General features: G+C 42.9%; 2 protein-coding genes across 2 annotated transcripts; one reads left to right on the forward strand and one right to left on the reverse strand.

The window, feature by feature from the left end:
• Window positions 1–4,629: 4,629 nt before the first annotated feature.
• On the reverse strand, window positions 4,630–6,966 carry MELLADRAFT_61514 (uncharacterized protein; the record flags this gene model as incomplete). Its single annotated transcript, XM_007407892.1, has 4 exons — window positions 4,630–4,815; window positions 4,882–5,396; window positions 5,458–6,081; window positions 6,816–6,966. 4 exons carry the CDS (start codon window positions 6,964–6,966, stop codon window positions 4,630–4,632), a joined length of 1,476 nt encoding a protein of 491 aa, XP_007407954.1.
• A 666-nt stretch (window positions 6,967–7,632) lies between these two features.
• Window positions 7,633–11,132, forward strand: MELLADRAFT_104587 (uncharacterized protein; the record flags this gene model as incomplete). Its single annotated transcript, XM_007407677.1, has 4 exons — window positions 7,633–8,104; window positions 9,710–9,938; window positions 9,992–10,158; window positions 10,855–11,132. 4 exons carry the CDS (start codon window positions 7,633–7,635, stop codon window positions 11,130–11,132), a joined length of 1,146 nt encoding a protein of 381 aa, XP_007407739.1.
• Between the last annotated feature and the right edge of the window lie 2,908 nt (window positions 11,133–14,040).

Below are 14,040 nucleotides of genomic sequence, written 5' to 3' on the forward strand. Positions count from 1 at the left end.
CAAACAAACAGAATGCCGTATGACCCCCTGGTTCGTAGCACAGAGTCCAACAACACAACAGGCCAATCAGCAACTTCTGTTGTTTGATGATGGGGTTTCCTGCAGGTACGTGGAAGAGGCAGAGTGGAGTTTTGAGGTGAGGTGAGCAAGTGAATCAGATAGGGTTTCCTGCAGGTACGTGAGGTAGAGCAAGAGTGATGATTTATGTTGGTCGAGGAGGTCAGGTGAGTGAATCAACCCTAAGAATAAGATTTAGGATATTGCTTTTAGGGTTAGAGACTAACCTAACTATGTAACTTTCGTTAGGGTTAGAGATAATAGCAAACCCAATATGTCACTACTAGGTTAGGGTTCCCAAGGTCTGTAGCCGGGTTACACCGGGCTACAGACCTTGGGAATTTAGGGCAGGGTACCCTGAATAGCTCTACACACCGTTAACTTATGGTCTTGTGTGGGCCCTGGAATTGTAGTATGCCAAACATTGTGACCTCATCTTCATATATAGATGCCACTCATTGATTGTTCTATATATTTCAAATCATATGTAGAATATGAATATGAAATAAAAAACTAGTAGATGTAATGTTATGTTATTATTGGCATTAGAACTTTGGATGCTAATATAACAGTGTTGCAGGGGAGCCACATCAAAGTGGTATTATGAAACTCTATCTGAAATCTCATTTTGTCATCTGGGGAAACTCCAAACACCATTTACACCACATCCTCAGGGTGTTTGGAGGGTGTTTGGAGTGTCACAGCAAATTAGGGGGTGGGTATTTGAGGCTTTGGATGCTAATATAACACTTTTGCAGGAGGGCCACATCAAAGTGGTATTATAAGAGTCCATCTGAAATCCAATTTTGTCATCTGGGGGAACTCCAAACACCATTTATACCACATCTTCAGGGTGTTTGGAGGGTGTTTGGAGTGTCACAGCAAATTAGGGGGTGGGTCTTTGAGGCTTTGGATGCTAATATCACAGTGTTGCAGGGGGGCCACATCAAAGTGGTCTTATGAGACTCTATCTGAAATCCAATTTTGTCATCTGGGGGAACTCCAAACACCATTTATACCACATCTTCAGGGTGTTTGGAGGGTGTTTGGAGTGTCATAACAAATTAGGGGGTGGGTGTTTGAGGCTTTGGATGCTAATATAACACTTTTGCAGGAGGGCCACATCAAAGTGGTATTATAAGACTCTATCTGAAATCCAATTTTGTCATCTGGGGGAACTCCAAACACCATTTATACCACATCTTCAGGGTGTTTGGAAGATGATTGGAGTGTCTTAGCAAATTAGGGGGTGGCAAATTACAGGTTTGGTTGCCATTATCACAAATTTGAGGTTCAGAGTAGTCAAAGTTGTATTATAAGACTCAATCTGAATTTCAATTTTGTCATCTGGGGGGGCTGAACAGGCCCAAATTGAGACATCTTCAATGTGATTGGGGTATATTTTCATTTGGGATGTGAGGGTCAGACCTGCTGAAATAAGGATTTGGCTGCCATTTTGATGGTGAAGAGTTGGAGATGAGCCAAAAGTGTATTATGAAACTCTATCTGAAATTCCATTTTGTCATCTGGGGGGGCCCAAAACACAGTTTGGCTTACTTTTAAAGGTTGTCTGACCTGTTACCATTTCCAAAATCTGATGAAAAACCATTGTGGACAAGGAAATTCACCAAACACGCAAAATTGGTTTCATGAAGCAATTTTCACCACAAATTTTCATGCTCAGGCCAAGGATGTAAGCAAAACTGTGTTTTGGCCCCCCCAGATGACAAAATGGAATTTCAGATAGAGTTTCATAATACACTTTTGGCTCATCTCAAACCCTTCACCATCAAAATGGCAGCCAAACCCTTATTTCAGCAGGTCTGACCCTCACATCCCAAATGAAAATATACCCCAATCACATTGAAGATGTCTCAATTTGGGCCTGTTCAGCCTCCCCAGATGACAAAATTGAAATTCAGATTGAGTCTTATTATACAACTTTGACTACTCTGAACCTCAAATTTGTGATAATGGAAACCAAACCCGTAATTTGCCACCCCCTAATTTGCTAAGACACTCCAATCATCCTCCAAACGCCCTGAAGATGTGGTATAAATGGTGTTTGGAGTTCCCCCAGATGACAAAATTGGATTTCAGATAGAGTTTCATAATACCACTTTGATGTGGCTCCCCTGCAACACTGTTATATTAGCATCCAAAGCCTCAAAGATCCACCCCCTAAGTTGCTGTGACACTCCAAACACCCTCCAAACACCCTGAAGATGTGGTATAAATGGTGTTTGGAGTTCCCCCAGATGACAAAATTGGATTTCAGATAGAGTTTCATAATACCACTTTGACTACTCTGAACCTCAAATTTGGGATAATGGCAACCAAACACATAATTTCCCACCCCCTAATTTGCTATGACACTCCAAACACCCTCCAAACACCCTGAGGATGTGGTATAAATAATGTTTGGAGTTCCCCCAGATGACAAAATTGGATTTCAGATAGAGTCTCATAATACCACTTTGATGTGGCTCCCCTGCAACACTGTTATATTAGCATCCAAAGCCTCAAAGACCCACCCCCTAATTTGCTATGACACTCCAAACACCCTCCAAACACCCTGAAGATGTGGTATAAATGGTGTTTGGAGTTCCCCCAGATGACAAAATTGGATTTCAGATAGACTTTTATAATACCACTTTGATGTGGCTCCAACACAAAGGCGTATTACTGGCATCCAATGGTCCAATTACCATCCACCCCATAACCTCACATCCGCAATGAAAACTCATATAATAAGATTTGAATTGACATGAAACCAATCAAATATGACTCAAATGTATGACATGGAGTCTACAACATGTAAGGAGTGCATTAAATCCACGTGTAGTTCAACCATTGAGCTAAAACTATAGTCAATGGTTGAGTTGAAATTATATATACAATGGACTACTGTCATGGCCTGTCATTAGTATGACAGACCTGTGTATCATTTGTTCCACTGACTGTCCCATTGTTGGACTACAGCTACACGTTGTCGACAACATCATCTTGACCGAAGGAATGTGCACTTAAATCCTATTGAATTGGACAATAGGAGTTAAGACCCATCTTATGTGGGAATCTCGCAATATAACCAATCCCTAAACTGACAAGTAAGGATTGGATGGACAAGATACTGTTGGGGCCCAGGTGAGAGTTTGGCAAACAACCATTTTGAAATCAAGATTCTCGAACAATCTACAGTTAAACTTCCATAGTTTCCTGTAGATTGTCACCACCTGCCCAGGAAGCTTATTGAGTGGCATGTCAGCCAACCTGATCGTGAGATAGACACAATATGTACCTTTGACATCCCAAAAGGTTATTTCAAATTTCGACAGATGACAGTCCAATAACAATAATACACACAATTGTGTATTATTTTGGTCAGCATGAACGCACAACGGCCCAACTGAAATAAATCAAACAAGAAATCCAACACAATGTTTCAATTTAAACTGAGCTATCAAGAAACACAGATCTTAGTAGCTTTGATCTAGAATTTCATACAATGTAAACAAAGAAAAAATAGACTAATGTGCTATAAGTCTTTAAGGCAAACATCCTTAGTAGCATGTATCATGTCATGTTCTGATGTCTTGGAGTATACAATATGAAGCAAGAAAACTACTATATCAATAGACTAAAAACTTAATCAGTCACTATCACCATCTTTGTTATCACCCTTATCAGATTCTCGGGAAGAGTCATCATCTTCCTCAATGTCAACTAGAATGCGTCGGGTTTCCGAATTATCTGAGGACTGTTGAGCAATCCATGCCCGTTGCCATTTCAGATTCATGAAGAGTATGATTTTGTTTTCGTAGAACGTGCCCCAACGCTCGGCCTCTCCCCATCGTACATCTTTCCAATCTGGATGAAGGAAGGGGATTGGTAGGTGGTCATTCCAAATGAGATCGAGAGATATAAAGTGATTCTTGTTGATGAAACCCAAGACAATCGTTTGACCGGAAGTATACCTGAGCTTAGGATCAGGAGATACGAAACAAGGTGGGATAAATTTGGAGTTGGCATCGGATGGGCTGTAAAAGATGACCGGCAGGTTATAAGTGTTAGCTATGATGTAACCACCCATGGGCATGGGGAACCATTCGCTTGGTTTGGCAGTCGGTTCGGTAGAGTCCAGTATGGAGGCAATACTTGCAAAATCGAAGTCACTTGAAAACTTAGGTATGTTTTCAGTGTACCAGTTTGTCATCTCATGTAGATGACGGGCAAGCTCCGCTCGAACAGCTTGGGCTTCATCAGGCGACCGTCCAAGTGAGACTGCCACAGACGAGAAAGCGCAAAGGCCATCTTGACGCACATTGGTAGCCATCTTGATGGAGGGTAAAATGTATCGCGGAAGCGTTTCCACAAATGGCCATTGCTGAAACGGAACGTTGTAATGGGTATCAGTATGTGAGATCATACATATATGGTCAGCAATCTGTAATCACCTTTAGAACCTCCTTCTCAATCTCTTCGTCTTCCTCCATTTGTTCGGGGCTTGGCACATATTGACACTTCGATGCAGAAGGAGATCAGAGTACTATTGTTAAATCATTGAAATGTCTAAGTACTCACTTTTAGTTTTGCCATGCTCCTGCTCGTCTTGGTCGTTGAAGTAGTAGACCTGATATCAGGTTCCCGATCCAGGACAATGGAAGTGGAAGTAGTCGCCAGTGAATCTTGGGGTTCTGATATTGGTGTGGCACCTGAGTTGGCTGCAATTGGAGTGGGAGATTGTGATGCACTGACCTACCCGAGAAAGAATGACTTTGGTTAGTGTACTACTTCACTTGAAAATATAGATTATGGACATACTACTTCTTTCAAAACTGGATTGAGGCGCGTAGAGGATCTCAGTGCAATTTGTGGGGTTTCTTTACCTTTGCCTTTGCGACCTCTGCTGGCCTTTGATGCGAGAGCAGGAACAGGTGTTGGATCGGGGTTTGCTGGTGGTTCAACATCGCCGTTTGGTTCCAAATTGACGCTATCATCATCCTCGTCGATTGCGACCCACCCCTTTGGCATCTTGCGTTTTTTTGGTTTGGGTACTGAGAGTGAGGTTGACGAGTGAGGAGAGATGAGCGTGGTATCAATGCTGGTTTTGTTGGTCTTGGTGTTGGTGTTTTTACGTTTGCGACCACAACCTCGCTTGATAGGTGCCGGAGCTTGTTGAAGTACAGGACCCAAATCTAGAGCAGGATCTGGATTAGGTATTGGATTGTCTGAAGTGGCTCTCGGATTGGTGTGAGTTTCCTTTGGGAGCTCTGGCTGATTGTTTTTGGCATTTGAATCATATGGGTCGAAGGCAGGCAGGTCTTCCGAGGTAGGTTCTACATTGACCAAAAGTGAGCAATCAAGAAATCACAATAATCTTAGAGGAAAGGAACATACCTTGTTCTTTCGAAGTAACTCCGAGATTATGATATACACCTTGATCGTCATCAGCCATGATTTTCTCGATATTGGTTTGATTGATGGCTTCTAGTAAAGCTTGATCGGCGTCGGCATTTGCTTGCTCATTGTTCGATGGAGTTGGGTCTTTAGCAGTCGTAGTCGTAGGCGCTTCAGAGATATTAGTAGTCGCTTCATCGATGTGGGAAGGAGGATCATGAGATTGAGCAGGTGTGGGACTAGCCACCTTCACCGGATGGAATGTTGACGGTGAAAGTGGGGTTACAAACTTGTCCAAAGGACTCAGATGAGTGATCGGGCTTTTAAGTGGTCTAGTGGTTGAATTTTTCATTTGAAGTTGTGTTGAAACTGGAATATCCAGAGTTTTCGAGGAGGTAGCGAGTGAGTGTGAAAGAGGGTTGATCAAAGCAGGTGTTTCGAGGTCCTTGGCAAACTCGCAGTCACGTAGAAAACGGGTGATGAGACATGTTTGGGTATGGGTTGAGAGCCTTTGCATGGCATCGAGTAACTCTTGATATCGATTTGAAAGGTACCCAGGTTGGTGAGGTGGAGCAGAGATGTGAACGATTGGTTCGGGTGCTTGAGGTTGAGTTGGAATGATCACTGGAATCAATTCAATCGTATTTTGTGTTGCATGGTTATGCGTCGCATTCTCTATGTCGAGGTAGACCCGCCTTGAACGCCGTAGGTTGCGGACTGTCACACGAAAAGGACAAGTCTTGAGGTTTGTTGATGGTGATTTGCCCTCTTTGGCTTCGTTCTTCGCTTTCGTGGGGTGTCGATGATCACCTAGGAAGCATTTGTAGTAGATTGATGTTGTTCGGGTGTCGCGTGTGGTAATGGTAAATCCATGAGCGGCTGCGTAGGAGTCGAGGTATGCTTTCATCGTTACTCGATCAGGATAAATCAGGTCATCTCGAGGGGGAGGAGGAGAAGGGAATTGGGAAGTTGATTCAATTTGTCCAGTCTCTGGATTCGGAGGGTCGTCCATGGTTGGAATGATATGTGTGTGAAGAAAAGTATATGGTTGATTTGTGAAGGGTGAACAGTGAAAGCCGATTGATCGGGTTTGACTGTCAGTTATGGGTTTATGGGGTTATGTATTGGTGTTTGGATATTCTTAGGGGTATTATTACGTATTTAGTGCATAGAAATATGAAAGATGTGTGAAAGACATCTGTTTATGAGGGGGTAAATCGGTGTATGGAGTGAAGATGGACTTCCCACCAAAAAACAAAGTAGGGGAGTGAAACTTGATGGAAAGTGTGTGAAAATGCATACTTGATGCTCCGGATGATGTGTGTAGGTGCACGCTAAGTGCATCCTGACCAGCTCACATGATGCCCCAGATGTTGTGTGTAGGTGCACTGGTGTTGGAGCATGACCAATACTTGATGCTCCGGATAATGTGTGTAGATGCACGGGTGTGAGAGCATGACCACGGGTCGGACCAAGTGCATCCTGACAAGCGCACTTGATGCTCCACATGTTGTGTGTAGGTGCACCGGTGTTGGAGCATGTGCTCCGGATAATGTGTGTAGATGCACGGGTGTGAGAGCATGACCAGGAGCAGTACATGCTCTTTTATTGATCCATAAACAAATCATCTTCTTTTAACGTAGTCTTTCTTTTAATATTTAATTATACTCAGGAAACCTCACCTCCTTTTCATCAGAATTATTGTTCAGGCAAAAGTACTGGATGTACCCAAGTAACTTACCTAAATGGGTTTCTCTAGCTGGAGTGGCTTGGTTTGATTCATCTCGATAAGTGTAATGAATCACTGTATGTAATTCAGACTGCTAGTCAGTGATCGCAAAGGGACTGGAGCTACTGCTTTTGAACATGGAAAGCATCAAGGGAGGTGGTGGGAGGTGAAAAAAGTCGCAAGGTATTTCAAGGACTTACCTAAAAGGTAAAAAGACGTGGCACGTCAAACTTGTAAGCTTGGTGACCATCATCAACTCAATTGATTGTAGGTACTTTCCAACAACTTTCCTACGGCTAATCAAAGCCCAACCGACCAAAAGAGGCAATTATAAAAAAATAATGTGCAAATGATACACATAACTAGCTGGGGATTGCTATTCATCTTGCGCTAGGTACCCCTCATCGTTGTCTGCTTCAATTTTTGACTTTTACTCACCAATCCACATGGCCCCTCGTAATCGAACCAACCTTTCGCGTCCAACAAATCGACTGAAGAAACCTAGGAACGAAGCGAGTCAATCTGCTCAAGAGTTGTCTGAATGGGATGATAATGAAGAAAAGTGGTGTGCAAAAGAATGTGACCTGCTCAGCCGTGCACTCACCCAGCCGGAACCAGCTACAAACAACCCCTGGCCCAATGAGATTGAGGGTGATCAATTTATTGGCGGTAACGACGGGTATTATGACTTTGATGACGATGCTCACACACCGCCTCATGAGTCATCAGATTCAGGAGCAGAATCTGATGATTCTGTGCACTCACTTGCTTCCGATACTGACGTTGGTGTCGTGGGTGCTCGGATAGCGGGGGAATACAACCGTCGGCGTCGAATACGAGAGGAAAGGCAATGGGAGGAGGTCCTTGAACCAATGTTCAAAGTCTTCATGCTATGCAAACTCCTCACATTCAATTGGAGTCAATCTGAGACTTGGAATTTTGACAATAAAGATCAATGTCGATGCTCGGTGGCAAAGATACGAATCCGGAACCTGGATTTTGTTGATATATTGAGTGAGAGTCTACAGGATTTTAATCATCTGATTCTAAGGAATAAATTAACACTCTCTACTTACTTCGACAGCACATACAACACAAGCCGTAAAATTCTGCTCCTGTCAGCCAGACCAAGTCCGGCTGATTCAACTGGGCTACATCGGCGGTTCGCCAGCTCTGCCAGAAATTGCATTCTCTTTACGGCTGTTACGGCTACATGATGCTCTCTGGAGGTTTTGTTGTCTCCGTACACATCCTTTTGCTCAAGCACTAGAGTATTTTCACCGGGCAGCTCTTCGATTTGTAGATGATGTGACTAAGAAGGTATGTAGAGAGTAGACTTGATGTTTGAATCTCTAGTAAAAACTGATAGTCAAAATTGTCAGCCCCAGAGATGGGGCAGACTTTTTTCCTGTGCGGTAGACGCATATAGACGATTACTCCAGATGAAAGAAGATCTTGAGTGCCGGGCAATGCAACTGTCGAAGAAGGAAAAGTTAGGAGGCAATTGCCCACGCTGTTTTGGCGAGAATGTATATCCTAAAAGAGAAGGGGAACCTCACTATGTAGTATGCATCGACGGTAATTTCCAACAAAGACGACATAAATCGGCAAGTGTTGAGCACAGCGAAATTGAAATCCGCTACCCAAAATTATTTCTCCATCCCAACCAGGTCAAACAGTGGGAAAATACACATCCTGGCGCTTCAGATGATGCACCGGTAAGTCAACCTTCTGTAGATATATATTCATTGAAGGTGATAGCCACTAAAATCACATATCATTTAGGATCCTTGCACGCAGATGCACACTGCTGCTAATGATTCGAGGAGTGCATCAACATGGCGTGCCTGTGATGACACAGGCCTTTTGGTCATGGTTTGTCGTCACGACCATGCATTAGCCTTTGTAAACATTGTACAAAGTGGTGAGAAGTATGCTCGCACATCTCTCTTTTTCATGATTATATCAAGAAAGTCTAATTTTTATGTCTCTCTAGATCATATTTTGCGCATTCCCTGATTGGTTGGTTCCTCCAGCAGTTGGATGAGGAGGACTCTAAGGTTGCCTTACTCTACGATATTGGATGTAACATCGAGAAAGGCCTTATTAGAGTTAAGTATATTGATTGCCATTAAATATCAATTCGGCCTTTTTTTACTGATGGTAAATTTTGAACACATTGTAGCACAACCTTTTCAAAGTGGAAAGAAGTAAAGCACGCTTCAAATTTGGTACAAGCGTGTTCCACGCATATGTACACAGCTGGAGTTGCCAGCTGGATTACAACCCCAGATTAAATATTGGATGGGGGTTGTCCGATGGAGAGGGTTGTGAACGGTGTTGGTGTAAGCTCTGTAAATTGGTTGCAGGTCTACGTTATTCTACAAAGCAGCATCGAATAGATGCACTGGATCACAAAGCTGCACACAAAAACCAAGTCTTGCGTATAAACTCTGGTGGGAAATCAGTCCTTGTCTATCCTATCTTGATTCACAATTCCAACATCCGCTGTTTTGTTTCCAGCTGCTTCCGCCTATAACAAATTAGGAATAGCGGAGAAAACCCGAGGGGAAAAGCTACAGATTCTTGTTGAGCTCGAGACAAAACGTGGATATTCCCACAACTATTTTGCTGATCAATGGGCTCGTCAAAAAAGAATACAGGCAGAAGTCATGAATGATACCAACACAAATCAGCTGAAGCTACAACTTGAGGACTTGATTGAGCATGAAGAGGATCTGAGAGAGATCAAGTACGTACCTTTTTGCTATCTCGTTATTATGAGTGGCTGCTAATTGGTATAAGCTTCAGGGAGAAAATGGACAACCTACGCCGCAAGCAACGCAGAACAGCAGCTGAAAATCGTACACTGGCAAGCTTGCCAGGACATATTGCATTTTTGGAAGAAGAAGTTGAGAGAATTTCATTAGAACTTGGTGGCGACAAGTTCAGACACATACCCAAGTCCAAAGGTAAGACAATGTTTTAGTATGTTATGTTGATCATTTATATGTTGACTTTCCTTAAATGTACGTAATAGATCCACGGGGGTGTTTATTGATACAGATAAGGGTGGCAAAGGCAAAAGTATATGAGGCAAAGGTCGGAATTATTGAATTAGCAAAAAAATGGGAGGCAGGTAAGTTTGTCGGGGGTACAAAACTGATGAGAATGAAAGCTGAAGTCTTTTCTCACCGTTTTATGTAGGCACAACACAGCAGCAACGTATGAAGGCTGTGATGACTACAAAACAGACAATCTTTCGAACGAAGTGGAAGACCTTTCATGATCTTGTTGTAAAGTACAACCTTTTGTATCCAGACGAAACCCCGCTGATCAACTTTACGCTGGAGGAAGCAAAATCGTTGACTCTGGATGACGCCTTCTGGAACTTTGGGCATCTCACGCATCCAGATGAAAATTGGGCGGTGGATGCAGACACCCAGAAGGGCATTCAAGCTTATTTGTTGTATTGCCGGTGCGAAGAGGAACTGAGGCGGATTGCACATGAGGTACGACAGATGTTTAGATGGTCTCTGGAAACGGACACCAAAATACAAAAGGTGTTCATGCTTGCACAGTCAGGTTAGCCTTTCTTTGGATGATACTTGATTGTTCTTTCTGTTACACTGAATTTGACTATACTTCTTTATTTTTTGTATACTCAGGATGGGACCCAACCGCCATGGTTCTTCCAATAGAATTAGTGCAGGGCAGCAAGGCATCTCGGATTGTTAACAAGACAAATTGGGAGGAGTGCAGCGATACCTTGGAGTCTTTATATCATGGGCTCTTTCTTGATCATGCCCGTCTGATCTTTAGATGGGACACCTACCTAGTGTCCCTTCTGCACAACACTCGGCAATATTCTGAAGCCAGTATTGCCGAAGACCAAGTTTTGGAGGCTCAGTGGAAGAACATGCTACATACCACTCTTAATGGATGATTATTTAAGATTTCTGTTTCAACATTAACAATTACATTTGTTGGAAAACAATGAGAATGGTGGAATAGTATTGCCTGACTGACAACGGTGTGTGATATATAGGAAAAGTGAGAGAAGTCAGATTTCTGCTTTTTATGTTTAATGGTTGAGGACGCAGAAAGAGTGTTGAAGGGAGGGGCAGATGAACCCAGATGAGACTGCCCCTCAAAGTCTTACCATATGTATTAGCCCTGAGCGAGTAAAAGCTGTGTGAGAGAAGAGGGGTCAGATGAGGCCAGATGAGAGTTCCCCCGAGTTGTTGCACGTGGATATCGCTATGTATCTGAAGTCTCCATGTAGAATGGTGTTCGGAATGTATGGGGTAAGTCAGATTATGAATCAGTTGGACTTGTATGTACGACTACGTACAGTGCTCGGTAAACAAAAACAGACTCATCTGGGACTTGTATGTACGGTGCTCGGTAAACAAATGCAGACTCATCTGCTGAAGCTGCGGTGTCAACTGGTTGATGAATGTGTGGCCAGATGAATCTGAGAAGTTGGTTTGAAAAAATACACAGGCCAGAGTCCAGTCGGCTGCCAGACTCAGTCAGATGAATCTAGGCTTAGCCAGATTTGGTCAGATGAGCCAGATTGTGAGCTTGAGCGCGTTTATCCCTCTTAGAGGTGTCTGATGACAGTGAGATGGGCTAAAATTTTCTGAATACATCCCAATGGGTGTTCAGAACATAGAAAAAGTCATATGATATCATAACTTGATGAGGTAAATTTGTGGAAACTTGGAAGCTATTTTCGAAAAATTTTCTCAGACTACTCTGGCAGCTCTGGCCTCATCTGCGACCCGATTTTGGGATACTATCCCATGATAATGCACGCATTATCTTCGGTTCGGGGCCGAGTAATCTAGGGGCCACAGGTGCCCAATACTGCCCTGGTGTAGTTTTTAACAGGTGTTGCCAAGCCAATGTTGACAGACTCGTGAGGCGCTTATTTTTTGGTGGTGTTGGTTGTGGTTTAAGCAGAGCTACCAGGGGATGCAGTTGCAGATTTCTCAAACTTGACCTCTTCTAACTGAGATAAGAGTTTTTCTAAGACCAAGTCTCAAGATTGAAGGTTTGCTTCAAACTGCTGACTTTGAGCTGCAAGCTCCTGAGATATGGCAGACTGGATATCAGATAGGGGAGCAGCGGTGATAGAAAATTGCTGGGATTGATTGGGATTATTGAGGGGAGCTAAAGACATAATGTAAGATGATTTGGTTTGAAATAATCATTATCAGATAGCATTGTAAAGCTTTTAGAAGCAGAATGAAGCAGGTCAACAATGATTGGTTGATCTGTGTAAGGAAGGAGATCACACAGTTGTAGCATATCTGTATTATCTGTATAGGGAGGGTTTATATGTTGTCTTTTCCTCTCCCCTCCTTCCTTCCTTTCCCTTTGAGGTTTCTTCTCCCCTTCTTTCCATTATCCAGTTCTTTTCTGATCTGTCTTTGTGGTCTAGGTATGGTTCCCTTGGAGGTTTCTTCTCCCCTTCTTTCCATTATCTAGTTCTTTTCTGATCTGTCTTTGTGGTCTAGACTACTATTCTAGTGAAATACACCTCGGTTATAGATCAGTCGAGGCTTCGGCTTGCAAGTCACTTCCCAGTGAAGGTCGAGTGATCCTTGACTTCACAATCTGTGGGTATTGAAGAAGGTTGGTGGATAAAATCATGTAACTCACCATCAAGTAGACCCTTTTTCTACCTTGATCAGTGGGTTTGAGATATTCTCAAATGGCTTTGAGGATAGATGTTGGTGTGATTTGATTCAGTGGGTAGACAGCCGTAACCATCAGTCTTCTACAAAAGTAGACTAGATTGGTTATTATTATTGAAATGATGGTGTCATTGTTTGAGGAAATAGGCCGGATTGGTGGTTCTTGCTGAGGTGTTGGTTAATACATAAAATATGAGTGGCAGATGTCAACCAGCTGGATTACTTCACCAGCGTGTTGGCTTCTGTCAGGCCTGGGTCTGAATTTTGGCTGGCGTCAGACCTGGGCCAATGTCAGCCCTGAGCCCTGTGTACAGGACCACAGACTAACAAACACACATGTAAACACATGTAATACATATGTAAATAATATGTAAATATATGAAACTTGTTTAAAACCATAAGAATTCCAACTCATGGCTCAGTTTCAAGAGTTACTCAAGTAACAAGACTTGCTATGACTTAACCTCATAGTAAACCTAACCCAAACCTAACTCAAAAGAAAAGCAAACCTAAGCGCCAACCACAAGTTGAGGCCTAGGTCTGGAATATATAAACTCCTCTTCTTCCCACTCTGGAAGAAGAACAACTTATTATCATACCACCACTCCTCCTCACATCTTACTTGATTCTTTACCAAAAATATTGGGTATAGTGATTTAGTTGTATCTTGATTATCGTAGTTCTACTCTTTATTCAGGTTATTGTAAAACCTCAAGTGGTGTTCTGAGCTGGTGAGTGAATAGCTAACAGGACAATCTTGGAATTTACAAAGGGTTCCTCTTTAAAAGAGTCTAAAGTACCCCGCGGCACTTCTGAATCCTCAGAGTCTAAAGTACTGCAGGCTCCAGAGTTGTAAGATCAACCAGAGCTCTGAGTAAGATCCTTAGAGGGATTACTCAGCCATCCCACTGGCATCAAATTCTCTTCTTAGAGGTCAACTAACTGCAGTCTTCACTTGGGTGTACCAGTGAAGACTTCCACCTAGTCCTTAAGCAATTATTTTTAGTGAAGAGTCAGCCAGAAAGTAGCTGACCCCTCACAGCCAACCCGTGGCTCACTCCACTGGCACAAGCCAGGCTCACATCAGCCGTTTTTCTGCAGTGTAGGTTAGAGACTATCAAAGTGTTGGGGTTTTGTCAGCAACTATAG

Source organism: Melampsora larici-populina (genome assembly GCF_000204055.1).
Source record: "Melampsora larici-populina 98AG31 unplaced genomic scaffold MELLAscaffold_10, whole genome shotgun sequence".
In the NCBI taxonomy this organism is placed as follows: domain Eukaryota; kingdom Fungi; phylum Basidiomycota; class Pucciniomycetes; order Pucciniales; family Melampsoraceae; genus Melampsora; species Melampsora laricis-populina.